This window comes from Mus musculus, chromosome 13 (genome assembly GCF_000001635.26).
Source record: "Mus musculus strain C57BL/6J chromosome 13, GRCm38.p6 C57BL/6J".
Lineage (NCBI taxonomy): Eukaryota > Metazoa > Chordata > Mammalia > Rodentia > Muridae > Mus > Mus musculus.
In genome coordinates this window covers 62,452,392-62,467,731 of record NC_000079.6, presented here as the reverse complement: position 1 = coordinate 62,467,731, position 15,340 = coordinate 62,452,392, and the positions used below count along the sequence as shown (strand labels likewise).

At 40.8% G+C, this 15,340-nt stretch overlaps 1 protein-coding gene across 3 annotated transcripts; it reads left to right on the top strand.

The window, feature by feature from the left end:
- The first annotated feature begins 879 nt into the window (after positions 1-879).
- Zfp935 (zinc finger protein 935) lies at positions 880-14,716 on the top strand. Of its 3 annotated transcripts, XM_030247411.1 has the most exons (5): positions 880-1,025; positions 1,231-1,339; positions 10,673-10,799; positions 10,985-11,045; positions 12,539-14,261. In XM_030247411.1, exons 3-5 carry the CDS (start codon positions 10,766-10,768, stop codon positions 13,407-13,409), a joined length of 966 nt encoding a protein of 321 aa, XP_030103271.1. In that variant the 5' UTR covers positions 880-1,025; positions 1,231-1,339; positions 10,673-10,765; the 3' UTR covers positions 13,410-14,261. The 3 variants fall into 3 exon arrangements, with proteins under 3 accessions (XP_030103271.1, NP_849206.2, NP_001129968.1); NM_178875.4 differs by lacking the exon at positions 1,231-1,339 and having other exon boundaries at positions 920-1,025; positions 12,539-14,716; NM_001136496.1 differs by lacking the exons at positions 1,231-1,339; positions 10,985-11,045 and having other exon boundaries at positions 920-1,025; positions 12,539-14,716.
- The last annotated feature ends 624 nt before the right edge of the window (positions 14,717-15,340 follow it).

Genomic DNA, 15,340 nt, shown 5'->3' with positions numbered 1-15,340 from the left:
CTGTGAGCCTACATATATAAAGGATATTGAAGATGGTAGTTCTTTCTCTTTCTCTTCTTCCCACATACTGGCCAGCAAGGTCTCTTTATTTTTCTAGCATTAAGGCTCCATCTTTGGAATGCTGAAAAATACTAAAGACCAGCTGAGACATAAAGGCACTACTGTTTTCTTCAAATCTCCGTTGGTACAGTCATTGATTTACCAGTGGGGCCACATTCTGTGAGCCATTCTTATCTATCCACTTTCTGCATACTTAAAGATATCCATGCTCTGAGTTCTGTTCATCTGGAAAACCTTTACTAATACAGATATGTTTTTTCACCTTCCCACGTAGGAAGATGTGCTGGCTAACAATAGTGCTCCATAGTGATTGGCAACCATCCCCTGCTTTTCTCCCAGGGTTGTCTGGAGTCTCATCTGTAGCAATTGCATATTAGCTGCGATTTTCCTGATGTCAGTGTAAAATGAGAGAAGCAAACATCACATTTTATGTCCTAAAAATCTCTCTTTAATTGTAATTATCCTTGGAACCTATAGTTCATTCTGCTCCAAGTTGAATAATGTACTGTGCAAGGTGTGGCTCTTGATTCCTTGGTGGAGGAGGGGGGCGGAGCGAGGAGAAGCAGAACCGGCGGCGGCCTTGGAGGAGCAGGAAGAAGAAATTCCTGCTGAGTTCTGGATGACAGAAAGATAGACTATTGTTGGACAGGACTGAAAGAAAGTCTTGCAGATCTCAAAAGGGTCAGCATCTGGATAAGAAACCCGAGCTGGGAAGCCCTAAGCTGTGTGCCTTCAGCGCACTGTAACCCTAAGGGAGGTGCTCATGTCAATCAAGTCTCACTAGCCAATCAGGGCCTCCGGATAGGCAGGGCAATAGAAGTAGAGGCGTGTTCTTCCGTGTGCCTTGTTCCGGTGCTCTGTGTTCCTTTCCGTTTCGAGCAGGCTGAAAGCTTGGTCTGATTTGTTTTAATCTCTGCTGCCAGGGGCCTTAGGGAATTGCCAGCGATCTACGACGTGGCGACATGGTGAGCGTGTGACCACTGCCCTTAACCGGAAGGAGCAGGGGTCTAAGAAGCTGGAGTCGGGGTGACGGGATGCAGGGGACCAGCCCTGGCCATTCTTGGTTCCTCTTCAGGCAGTGGAGGGGGAAGAGTGTCTGAGGTGACAAGACTTGGTTTTCAGGGATGTTTAGGGTTGCTGTTTAGTATTAAGACGTTTGCCTATCTTAAGTCTCAGTCGCGTTGCAGCAGAAGCTGACCTGCCCGAGTTCCTCTGAGGCAAGGCTGGACGCTGCGATCTCTGGTATTTAGAGCCTCCTCTTAAAAAGACAGGGGATTAAGTGAGTAGCTTTTGTTCTATCTCCACAGAAACTGGGCTGCTCTAACTTCCAGCTGCTAGTTGAAGTCACAGGAAGAAAAGTGGGACACTTTTAAACATGTCTTTAATCTTTATTTCCAAGTTCTTCTAAAAAGTTTCCTATGAAAGTTCTCTAAGGAAAGGGAGTGGGTGATTAAGTAAAGGAGTCATTGCTAGAGCCTTTCCCTCTTGTCCAGATGCCTCTTGCTTGATAAGCTTGGGGGAAGTTTGGAGCAATAAACTTCTCTTAAACCAGGAGAAGAGAGCCACCCTCACAGTAGAAAAGACTTTTACACAAGCAAATATGGATAAACTCACATAAATTCATAATACAAATTATTATACTTTTGAGCGGTTAGTTTGTTCCAATGTATGTTGAATTTTCAACTAGAGGGGACTCCTTTGCAGATATGTCTAATCCACTTGCACAGTTACTTCAGCTCAGAGTGTTGAGAAGCTGTGTGTTAGGTTACGTCTCTCCGCAGCTCACATTGCACGTAGGGGTGAGATCTAACTGTATCTTCTCTTTTTAGTGCTTTTTGTTTTTTGTTTTGTTTTGTTTTTGGATTTTTTTTGAGACAGGGTTCCTCTGTATACCTCTTGCTGGCCTGGAACTCACTCTGTAGACCAGATTGGCCTCGAACTCAGAAACCCGCCTGCCTCTTCCTCCCAAATGCTGGGATTAAAGGCGTGCGCCACCACTGCCTGGCCTAACTTTATCTTCTTATGTCATTATCTCTGCTAGGGAATAGCCTGCAATTTTTCAAAATCACTCTCCTTTACCAATAACCAGACCAACACCAAATGGCTTCTCATCTCTCTCTTTTATAGAAGATTCTGATGCTAGGAGTATTTGCTCAAAAGCGCATACATCCTGCTATCTATTATACTTTTAATATTTATTATACATTATATTGTGATTAGTGAATCAAAGTCAGCTGTCTGTCTGTATCAGACCCTATCTCAAACACAGGAAATAATCAAAATTGTATTTGTGATAGGCTTGCAGACTCCAGTTTTTCTTTCTTTTACAAATTAATATTAAGGTTAAAATTAGATTCCAAGTTAAAAGTCACCTTTTTTTTTTTTTGTGACTTGTTCTTCATTTGTAATTTTGTGATTTCCACATCAGAAATGGATTCCAGTGTTCCTGGTATGTTCTGTTAACTGTGTGATAGTGAACTAAGTTACTAACTGAAAAAGATTCCACTTTTGTAAGCACATGCTATGTACCTAGGCCTTGAGCTTGACTATAAAAGCACTCCCCTGCTTTTTAATAAACCGATTTCTCTTTATTCAATTTACATCCTGCTCACTGCCTTCCTCCCAGTCACCCCCCCCCCCCATAATTCTTCCCCCAGCTCCCCCTCCCCTTCTCCTCTGAGTCCATGAGCCACATTGTATTACCTAGATTTGGTAATACAATGTATTTCGTAGGACTTATGTACTATCTTGGTTTCACGGTAAGTTCAAATTTTTATTCAGATTCTTGATTGCCTGGTGTGTGGACCCAAAAAATGGGCCAGTCAGATTGATTGCCTCACTGTTCATTCTTGTCTTTTTTTTTTTCTAAGATTTATTTATTATTATACATAAGTACACTGTAGCTGACTTTAGACACACCAGAAGAGGGCGTCAGATCTCATTACTGGTGGTTGTGAGCCACCATGTGGTTTCTGGGATTTGAACTCAGGACCTTCGGAAGAACAGTCAGTGCTCTTACTTGATGAGCCATCTCGCCAGCCCTCACTGTTCATTCTCAATATTACATACTGTCAAAGCAGTCAAGTTATCTACTTCCTTTTGTCCTGACCCTTTCTGGGCTGTGACTACACTACTTTCAAAGGTCCTGAACTAGAATCCTGAGCATTGAAGGTGTATAATGTGTGCCTTCAACACACTCCAACCCTAAGGAGCATGCTTATGTCACTCAAGAATCACTGGCCAATCAGGGCGTCCAGGCAGGCCAATCAGGAGAATAGGAGGGTTCTTCTGAGTACTTTCTGCCATAATGGAGGTTCAGCTCTATGCTAACCTGAAAGAGCAGGGGCATGAACATTTGAAGCTGGGGAAATGGGCACTTTCCTTGGTTGGGTGAGAACCAGTGGTCAGATGTGCTGAGCCATCTCTCCTGCCCCAAGTTAAACAGTTTAAAAAGTTGCCTTGGATGAATGAATGGATGGATGGATCGATGGATGGATGGATCGATGGATGGGTGGATGGATGGATGGGTAGATGGGTGGGTGGGTGGGGCAGAACCTTCAAACAGTCTTATTCTGAGGTTAGAAAAGATCAGCAGGCATGTTCATATTAGAACTGTAACTACAGTGCTGTTAGGTGATGTTTACATGATATTTTCTGAATTTCTGTTTTCTGTCCTTTATGTATGGGAGAGTTGTGGCATGGATCTATCTTTTAAAACTCTTTTCTAGATCTTACATTGTGGACTAGAAGATAGTTTTGCTCTGTAAATCTCCATCAGCCTCAGTGACTTGCAATGTCCTGTCCCCCAGTAAATTATTCAAAGTGTAACCTGGGGGCTGATCCTACAAGGACTTATTGATGACATCATATGTGGAATTCATGCTGTTTCCTGGGCTGGGTCTTCTTTGGGCATCAGCCAGAGGTGATTAAGTGATCTCTCCCTGGGAAAGATGTTAATCCACACCAGCTGTACCTGCAGGCTTTAAATAATGTTTCTGAGACAAGCTTTCCTAGGTTGAGTCAGGTAGCATTGATTCCGCTCTGTTTTTCCCTAGTACAATAACATTGTTCTCCTATTGACTAAACCAACTAAATACCTAAGTCTAAATCACTACCACCACTGTGTTTTTAAATTACTTGCTGAATCATGTATGTAATCAACTTTTTTATTACAGTAAGAGGAACAGGATTTGCCTGACAGGAATAGCTTCTGCATTCACACCAGAAGAAAAGGGAGTTTATTGCGATCCCTACTGGGGAAACAGGGTAGGCAATCAGCTGCTGGAGTTCCCATTATGAACAAGACCTGATTATGGCAGGGAAGTGATTTTTAATTTTGGATCATGTATTAATCACGTTCTGTGATGAAGACAGTCTTTATTGATGGGTGTTTGATTTGTGAATGTCAGTTAAGCCAATGAGCATTCAATTTGCACGTAGGGTACTGTTCTACAGATACATGTGCAATCTTCACTGACATCATTAGGTCAGCTCAAGAATTGAAGCCCAGGCCATCAGGTGTAGTTGTGTGTGTGTCAAGTTGTGTATCAAGTTACAGGTGTCAGCAGCTAAGAGTCCACATAGAGACAAGTTCAAATAGTGTTTGATTAATGCTATTCCTGATGTGAGGATATGGGCTGCTAGTTTTGAATGTCAGTATGGCTATGTGGTTTTTTAGTAAAATTTAAGTTTGAAAAAAATCAATTATTGGTTCCCCTTTCAATGTAATTTCTGTGAATTCAGCTCTGCTCTGATCTCTTACTATTTGCAATTCTGTGGTGTTTCCCAAGTATAAGAATGTCTTTCCAATTTTCCAATACCTGGCTCATGCTATGTAATTGATAACTGCTTTGCACATCTGATCTTGTCCTTAAGATCACAGTGCTGTATCTCTTCTAGCCTAGGCTTTGAAGGGGAAAGTTTTCCTGGTTTGGCTGTACTTGACATTAGCAATGAGAGTGAGGTCGATAATCATCTTGACTGGCCATGACTCTGGCTGCAGAAAAGGCAGTCCTGAATCTGGATAAAGAACTGAACTTATTGTCAACTGCAATCGACACTACTTCAAGTAGTTCAAGTTACTGTATTAAAACAAGTTGAGTTACCTAAAACTGAATCAGGTGGGCATTGTGAAAGTGTTTTTTATTATTTGCAACATTTAACATGGGAGAACCCCTTCTTTATTCTGGATCTTTTGAACTGACAAAAACAGTCATTAATCTAGGCCACAGCTTCTGGCGGTAGCCTACATTTATAAAGGACATTGAAGATGCTCGCTCCTTCGCTTTCTCTGCTTGCCATACTCTGGCAAGAGAGATCAATTGATTTTTCTAGCATTAGAGGTTCTATCCTGTATCCTTCAACTTTCCATTGGTATGCAGTTATTGGTTTCCTAGTTGGACCACATTCTGTGAGCCATTCTTATATATCCACTTTCTACATACATAGAGAGATCCATACTATCAGTTTTGTTCAAGTGGAAATCCTTTAATAATACAGATGTGTTTTTCACCTTTCCACTCAGGAAGATGTGCTGGCTAAGAGTACTGCTCCACAGTGATTGGAATCCATTTCCTCATTTCCTGGTTTTCTCCCAGGGTTGTCTGGAGAATCATAATGAAAGGGCAAGATAAACCCTATTTTTCTCCATCTAAGGAGCCCTTTTGTTGCCATTTGAGGACCAGTCCTGATTTCAAAAAGGTACCAGCTTCAGGAATAAACTGTAAATCCCAAAAGTAAGTCATAAGACAGCAGGTTTAGGAACAGACCATAAAATCCAGAAGAAGATTGTAGAGCCCCCTTCCAGAGACCAGACTGGGGATAACCACAGAAATAGGGAACTATTTGGGCTGGGCAGCCCTGTTTCATGATATGGTGAAAAGTTCATGGCATAGGAATGCAGATCACTGACAACCTGCCACCCCCTACATCCACCAATGAAATTTTAGAATACCCTATCATTCTAGAGGGTTCCACCTGTTTCCTATAAGGAGGTCCTCATACCTTTGTCTGGGGTTGTCATTTCAAAGAATGCTGGTTGTTTCTCCAGAATAAGTGCTTTTTCTTTTTGCATATTATCTTATCTGGGGTCTTCAGTGAATTTTCGACCCTTTCAATATGTAGTAGGTGAATATTAGCTGAGGTATTCCTGAGATCAGTGCAAAATCACAGAAACAAATATCACATTTTATATCTTAAAATGACACAGTAATTGATAATATGCATGGAAGCATTCTGCATGTGGTTCATATGGTTCACTCTGCACCAAGATGAATAATGAACTGTGCAAGCTACCCATCTCGATTCTAGGAGGAGGAAGACAGGCAGAGGAGGGCAGTGAGAAGAAGAAAGGGAGGAAGAGGAGGGGTGGGGGAACATTGGAAAGAAGAGGACGAGGAGGAAGAACAGTAGGATGAAGAGGAGGAGGAGGAATAGAAGGAGGAGATAGAGGAGGAGGAGGAACAGGAGCAAGAAGGGAGGAGGAGGATTAGGAAGTGGAGGAGGAGAAGCAGGAGAAAGAGGAGAGGGGGAGGATTACAAAATGGAGGGAGAAGATATTTGTGCTCAGTGCTGTTAACAGAAAGCTAGGCTATTGGAGGACAGGCACATTGCAATACTGAAACACAGATCTCGCAAATCTGAAAAGTGTCAAGTCCTGTACTGATTTCCTGGCGTAGGAAGCCCTAATAGGCAAGCTTTGAGCACAGTCTGTCCCTAAGGCCAGTGCTCTTGTCACTGGCCAATCAGGGCCTCCTGGAAAACCATCCAATCAGACGAAGAGAGGCCTCTTCCAGGTGTTTTGTTCCCTGTTGCAGGTTCAGTAGCATTGCAGAGCAGGCTTCTATGGTTGGTGTGATGTGCTTTGACCTCTGAAGCTGGGTGTTTTTGCAGAGTGCAGGCGAGCTACTAAGTCTCATCATGGTGAGCATGTGACCACTGCCACTAACGTAAAGGAGCAGTGGTGTGAGAAGCAGGAATCCTGATAGTGGGCTCTCCCCTGGGTTAGGTGGAAACTAACAGCCAGCTGTGGGATTCCATGAGGTCTTAGCCACTAGATGTACTCAGTGGTGGCATCTTAACAACTTCGTTATGGGAGCTTCATCTGCACAAAGCATTTGGAGCAAGGGCTTGCCATGTAGAAACATCCTTAGCAAGATGCCAAATTTGGAGAGTCCGAGATTCTCTGGTATTTTATAAACATTGTGCCCTGGCCGCCATTTAAGATCCATTTGGGGCCTAACAAACACAGAAGTGGATGCTCACAGTCAGCTATTGGATGGGTCACACGGCCCCCAATCGAGGAGCTAGGGAAAGTATCCAAGGAGCTAAAGGAAATTGCAACCCTATAGGTGGAACAACAATGTGAACTAATTAGTACCCCGGAGCTCTTGTCTCTAGCTGCATATGTATCAAAAGATGGCCTAGTCAGCCATCACTGGAAAGAGAGGCCCTTTGGACTTGCAAACTATATATGCCCCTTACAGGGGAACACCAGGGCCAAAAAGGGGGAGTTGGTGGGTAAGGGATTCGGGGGTGGGTATGGGGGACTCTTGGGATAGCATTGGAAATGTAAACAAGGAAAATATCTAATAAAAACAAACAAACAAACAAAAGATCCATTTGGAGTTAATTTTGTAGCAGTTGTAAACCCCATTCCAGTAACTCCAAATTTATGCTGTGGTAAGCATAGAGTAGAAACACTGATGTAAAAGACTTTCCAATGATAAGAAAATGGGAAGTCACATTTAGTTGAGGGAGGGACTGCCTCCTAAACACCCACAGAGAAGTAGTATAGTAAGCAAGCATCTGAGAGATTAGAATGCTGGGATACACCGGGTTGTTCATCAGGATTGTGGGGAAATATGGTTCCAGGTCATAACAAAGGGGACAACCCTGATTAACAAATAGGCCCTTTCCCAGGTCACAGACCAGCCCTTTAACAAGTTGCTCAATGAAGTATTGCAGACTTACAACCAACACTAAGGCCTGGTGTCCCATAAAGGACCATTTTTCTTCTTGATAAAGCATAGTTCTGCCACATGGTCAAGACATCTGTCAACACCATTTGGAAAGGAAAAACACTGTTGTGGTGAGGACTGTCCTGATCAAGCAAGGCTATCCCTGAGGCCTTCATAGATGGAGAATGACATAGCTTCTCAAACTCAGCAACAGTCTTGGTTGGGCCTGTAACAGCCTGGGGCCTAGACCTTGGGATCCTTGCCTAAGGCCATGAGGTATTGACAAAGAAACAGAAAAAGAGCTCCTTCTCTAAAACCAGGCATATTCTTGGAAGAGCTGGTAATGGTCTGGGGCCAGAGCCTGTGGAGAGGGGTGGTTTCTTATCCTGAGAATCTAATAGTTCCTACCACATAGGGCTGATGATGTCAATCACAAACCACTGTAGGCATGCGCAGTGATATTGATGAGATTACTTGTGTTCTCCTTGAGCAGCAGTGTTTGATTGGATTCTTCCTTTGTCTCATTGTATGCTCGTTTCCGCTGACAGAATTTAGAAGACGTGATAGTCCAAAGATTGTCTTGAGGGTCAAAGAGACTTTGGACATTTGAATACTGTGTATGCTGTTGCAGATTTTATGGGTCCATGAAGTGAGAATAAATGCATTTTTATCAAGGAATGACCATGAGCCTATAGTGACCAAGGTCAGAGCATAATAAGGTGTATCAAAGAGGTTCCAGATAGATTGTTGGCTTTAAACTCTTTTCTCTTCTTGGTGTTCTTCCTTTTTGAGAATATGGAGGCTTTTGTAAAAGAGCCCTACTAGATGCATTTCCTTATTGACATGGGATTTTAGTGTCTATAGACTTAATCCATTTCCTCTTTTTTCTGTTTATTGGGTTTTGATTGAAATTCATCCTTCAGCTTCCTTTTCATATCCTACCTTCCTGTCATGCTTTCTCCATAGTAGACTCTGTCTTTAAATTACCTAAGATGCAGTGGAAGCAATAGCTAGCTAGTCAGTCTTAAGTTATTTGCCTAATGTTTTCATTCTTTATTTGTGTTTTCTGTTTTTGATGATAATGTTTCTCTGTCGCCCTACCTAGTAATCCTGTATGCCATCCAGGCCTTGAACATAGATATAAAATTGGTTCTGACTTCAAATGTTGGAACCAAATGTGGGCCAACTAGCCTGGCCTGTTTTATTGACAGATGGGCCTGTAATGTGTGTGTATTTTGTATGTGTGATTTCAAGCACATGCTTTTGTGCTCAGCTTTATCCACCTCCTGGTTTTTGAAATTTCACAGACATTATCATCCTATTTCCCAGCATGGCATGTACGCATGGCATTAATACTCCTTAGACTTCTCAGTTATTGGATGGCAGGTGCTGACCTTTCTACCTTCTGTGTTTGTTGTGACTTATGTTGGGAAGACTATGAGTCTTTTGCCTGTATGCACAAATATATACCTCATGTGTGCCCATTCCTCACAGTAGTCAGAAGATGGCCTGAGACCTCCTGAAAGTGGAATAATGGATAGCTGTGGAACCCCTGTAAATAGAGGGAACTGAGCTCACTCATTTGTAGGACCAGCAAGAGCTCTTCATGTTGCACCTAACTTTTTAACTACCCTTCTTAAGCTCTGGACAGGTTGGGCAGTGGTGATACATGGTTAATTGCCGCATTTGGGAGACAGAGGCAGGTGACTTTCTGAGTTCAAGGCAGCTGATCTATAGAGTGAGTTCCAGACAGCCAGGTCTATACAGAGAAACCCTATCTCGGAAACAAAATACAACAAAACAAAAAGATCTGGATGAAAGTCTTCCACATGCTCTTGCACGCACATACACACACACATTAATATTCTGATATGTCTGAAGAAAGCTACAGTGACATATACATGAAATAAATAAATAAAATCTTTTTTTTTAAGTAAGAACTTAAATAAAAGCACATGAGTTCATTCTATGTTTCCAGTTTCGTTGGTTAATTATGGCAGGAGATACAGGGTCTTACTATGTATCTTCGGCTGTCTTAGAACCCATTGTATATATCACACTGACATCTGTCTCAATGTGATACTTCTGCTTATGTCTCCTGACTGCATTGTTAAAGGCATAAACCAATAGACCCAGCATGTTTATTGATTTATATATATATTGTTAATACAATTTCTTTGGTGTATGCTAAACACTATTGTTCTTGTAGAGTTTTCTCTGTATATGTGTAATTGAATGTTCTTTAAAAAGGCTACATCCTATTCAAAGGGCTGAGAAATGACAGGGGTGACAGGGCTAGAGAGATGCCTCAGTGCTTAAGAACACTGATTGTTCTTGCAGAGGTCCTGAGTTTAATGCCCAGCAACCACCTGTAATAGCTATCCGATGCCCTCTTCTTGGGTGTCTGAAGACAGCAACAGAGTACTCACATATATGAAATACATAACTCTTAATAAAAGAAAAAAAGAAATGACAGAGGCGAACCTTATTATTAAATTTCCTTTTGACATACTTGGTAGATACAGTAGAACTTGGGTGTGAGTAAATAAGTTTTACAGGCCCCAGAATTATATGAACACATTGCCTATGAAGAATAGATGCCCGATGTTGTTTCTATTGTGCTTTCTTTTGTACACGTTTATGGGATGCTCTAGAATGCAGTGACTTATGAGGACGTGCATGTGAACTTCACTCAAGAGGAGTGGGCTCTGCTGGATCCTTCCCAGAAGAAGCTCTACAAAGATGTCATGGTGGAGACCTACAGGAACCTCAATGCTATAGGTAAATATGTGATTCCCTTTCCTGTTTTAAAATTCAAGAAAACAGTTTTTTCTTTTGATGCACTTCTGTAGTTTCAATAAAAATGAAGGAAGGATTTGATGAATAAATCATGCATGACTATAAGGTTCACTGAAGATAGTAACTTACATTTTGCTAAATTTTAAGGCATACATTTTCTGTTTTAGGCTTTAATTGGGAAGCCCATAATATCGAAGAATATTGTCAAAGTTCTAGAAGACACAGAAGGTAATTTTCATGTGCAAGCTCATACAAATCTGCCTCTAAAGATATGTTAATGTGTGCTGAAAATTGATAAGAGAAGGAGCAGTGTAGATTAGCACAGCTTTAAGTGTATTGATGAGTGTTACATTCCAACAAAACCATCCTCTTTAACGTCCTGTATCTGCTTTTTTGTAAGGCCTTCCTTTAAGAAAGAGGACAAGGGCTGGGCGTGGTGGTGCACACCTGTAATCCCAGCACTCGGGAGGCAGAGGCAGGCGGATTTCTGATTTTGAGGCCAGCCTGGTCTACAAAGTGAGTTCCAGGACAGCCAGGGCTGTACAGAGAAACCCTGTCTTAAAATCCAAAAAAAAAAAAAAAAAAAAAAAAAAAAAGACGAAGCAAGGAAACAATGCCTTAATGTATAGTGCTACATAGTACAACTGGCAGTCTGTTTCTGTTTACTTTGGAAAAGCTATACAAATTGAATAGTTGGTAAATATGTGTCCAAAAGCTTCTAAGAAGCAATAGTCTATATTTAAGCTGGTTGTACTCATTTATTTGCAGTATCAGTGCTAAGTTTAGTTAGAAGGGCAGCAATTGATAGGTGAGTAGGAGGTTTTGCAGTAACCTTAATCCATATTTCACATGTCTATGAGAACAATGAGTCAAACCTTGGGAATGCACACTTCAACAATTTATTTATTGGACTTCCTTTCATAAGTATATAATATTTTATAATGGATACATACCATGTATACCAAACAGATATCCCAAAAAACTATGTCTGTCTGTCTTTCTCTACTCTCTTTCCCTCACTTTCCTAAAACTATTAGAAGATATATAGTGGGTTGCAGTTATAGAGTACACTTTTTGAACATAATAAAAGTTAACAGTTAATTACATTTCCACCTTTGATGGCAATACATCAGCAACCTCATTCTGGAGAAAATTTTCTTGAGTCCTAGGGATGTAGAAATGCTCCTATTTCTCCTGGTTCACTTTGACCCACAGTACAGTAAAATTTGGAATACACTTAGTGCGTTAAAGCTCTGAAGTCCTCCACTTTTCTTCAAGTACGGGAACAATGTTTTATAGTAAAACAATACATAAATCTGTGCCATGTAATCAATGTTCATACATTCTCAGGTGTCTCTAACCATGAGAAAGAACCCATAATGAAGGGGAACAGCATGAATGTAAGCAAAGGGATAAAAGGTCTGATATCTCTTTATATTTAGACAAATAGTAACATTAAATCCTAGAGATGAATGTATTCTGGGACTTCAGAGATGGCTCAGCAGTTAAGAGCACCAACTGCCCTTCTGAAGGTCCCGAGTTCAAATCTCAGCAACCACATGGTGGCTAACAACCATCCATAATGAGATCTGGAGTCTCAAAAGACAGGACAGCTACAGTGTACTTTCATATAATAAGTAAACAAACAAACAAACAGAAAAACAAGAAGAAAGTATTCATTCATGTGGTAAAGCTCTCACATGGGCCAATTCTCTTCTCAGGTGTGAAAGGAGTCAGAGTGCAGAGAAACCCTCTGAATATACTCAATGTGGTAAAGCCTTTGCTTTACATGCTCACAGTCATGCCCAAAGGCATGAAAGGATTCATACAGAAAAGATCACCTCTGAAGTTATTCACTGTGTCGAGGACTTTTTACCTTACACAAGTCTCCAAGTACATAAAAGAACACAAACTGGACAGAAACCCTATGAATGTAATCAGTGTGGTAAAGGATTTAGAATGCCTAGTTGTCTTAAAAGGCATGAAAGAATTCATACTGGAGAGAAACCGTATGAATGTAATCAGTGTGGTAAAGGATTTATAACACCCAGTCATCTTAAAAGGCATGAAAGAATTCATACTGGAGAGAAACCCTACAAATGTAATCAGTGTGATAAAGCCTTTTCCCAATACGTTCATCTCCAAATTCATAGAAGCACACATACTGGAGAGAAACCCTTCAAATGTGATGAATGTGATAAAGCCTTTTCAAAACACTTTCACCTCCAAAATCATAAAAGAACACATACTGGAGAGAAGCCTTACAAATGTAATCAATGTAACAAAGCCTTTTCACAACACACTAATCTTCACATTCATAGAAGAACACATACAGGAGAGAAACCCTTCAAATGTAATGAATGTGATAAAGTCTTTTCCCAATTTGGTCATCTCCAAATTCATATAAAAACACATACTGGAGATAAACCCTACAAATGTAATCAATGTAATAAAGCCTTCTACCAGAAACGTAGTCTCCAAACACATATAAGAATACATACTGGAGAAAAACCCTACAAATGTAATCAATGTGATAAAGCCTTTTCCCAATACGGTCATCTCTATATTCATAGAAGAATACATACTGGATAGAAACCCTTCAAATGTATTGAATGTGATAAACCATTTTCAAAACAATTTTGCTTCCAAAATCATAAAAGAACACATACTGGAGAGAAGCCATACAAATGTAATCAATGTGACAGCCTTTTCACAACACAGTTATCTTCAAATTCATAGAAGAAGACATACAGGAGAGAAACCCTTCAAATGTAATCAATGTGATAAAGCCTTTTCCCAACACAGTAATCTCCACATTCATAGAAGAACACATACGGGAGAGAAGCCTTACAAATGTACTCAAAGTGACAAAGCCTTTCACAACACAGTTATCTTCAAATTCATAGAAGAAGACATACAGGAGTTAAACCCTACAAATGGAATCAGTGTGACAAAGCCTTTTCCCAACCTTGTAACCTCCAATCCGTTGAAGAATTTATACTGGAGTGAAATCTTGCAAATGAAATGAATGTGACAAAGCCTTTCCCCATCATTATAATCTACAAATTCATAAAGGACATACTAGAGAGAAACCTTACAAGTGTAATCAGTGTGTGAAAGTCTTCAAAACATGGTCATCTTCAAAAGAATAAAAGAATACATACTGGAGGGAAAAGCTACGAAGGAAATGGATGTGAGCAACCTTTTTACAACACCATCATTTCTGAATGTATAAGTGAACATACTGAAGAGAAAGACTATGAATGTGATCATAGTCTAAATCGTCATGAACACATTTGTAGGGGCCAGAATCCTGAGTATAAGCAATGTGGAAAAATCTATGCTGTGCAAAGTTATCTCCTAATGCAGGAAGGAGCACATACAGGAGAGAGAGAGAGAGACACAGAGAGAGAGAGAATGAATAAATATACACAATGTGGTAAACCTTTGCATATCACAGTTATCTTTGAATACATAAAAGAGCACATAATATATCTCAGAATACTTAGAAGAAGACACTGGAGAGAGAAACTCTGTATGAGTAATGTGGTAAGGCCTCTGCAGTTGACATTTATCTCATAATGTATAAATTAACACAGACATAGCAGGGCGTGGTGGTGCACTCCTTTAAACCCAGCACTCGGGATGCAGAGGCAGGCGGATTTCTGAGTTCGAGGCCAGCCTGGTCTAAAAAGTGAGTTCAAAAAAAAAGGGGGGGGGGCTGGTGAGATGGCTCAGTGGGTAAGAGCACCCGACTGCTCTTCCAAAGGTCTGGAGATCAAATCCCAGCAACCACATGGTGGCTCACAACCATCTGTAACTAGATCTGACGCCCTCTTCTGGAGTGTCTGAAGGCAGCTACAGTGTACTTACATATAATAAATAAATAATAATAATTATAAAAAAAAAAGAAGAGGTGGTTAAAAGGCTACACACTGCATGAAAAAGCTCTTGCTGGCCAAACAAATAAGTGAGATCAAGTGCCTACCTGTATTTTCAGGGACCCACAGCTATCGATTCTTCCTCTTACAGGTCGTCTCAGGCAATCTCTGACTACTGTGAGGACTGAGCACACATGAACTTTATATTCATTCATACAGGCAAAAGACTCAGTCTAGCAGCCGGGTGTGGTGGTGCACGCCTTTAATACCAGCACTCGGGAGGCAGAGGCAGGCGGATTTCTGAGTTCGAGGCCAGCCTGGTCTACAAAGTGAGTTCCAGGTCAGCCAGGGCTATACAGAAACCCTGTCTTGAAAAACCACACACACAAAAAAAATAATAATAAAAATAAAAAAATTAACACAGACTTGTAAGAAACCTCATAAAAATAAGGAATGTGGTAAAGCTGTGTGGACCACTTGTTTTTTCTTGAGAAAAATCCATGCTGTAGGGTAACCCTGTAAATGGAGCCACCGTGGAAACATTTTGCACGTCACAGTATCTGTATGTGAGAGTAATTCCTTTAGCATGTACTAGATCCGTTAAAGTTTGCATGTCACAATAATCTATTAGGACTTTAAAGA

Coding starts and splice junctions, on each gene's coding strand:
- Zfp935 (NM_178875.4), top strand. Junction 10,800..10,984: donor CAGGAACCTCAATGCTATAG/GTAAATATGTGA, acceptor TTTCTGTTTTAG/GCTTTAATTGGGAAGCCCAT. Junction 11,046..12,538: donor AGTTCTAGAAGACACAGAAG/GTAATTTTCATG, acceptor TTCTCTTCTCAG/GTGTGAAAGGAGTCAGAGTG.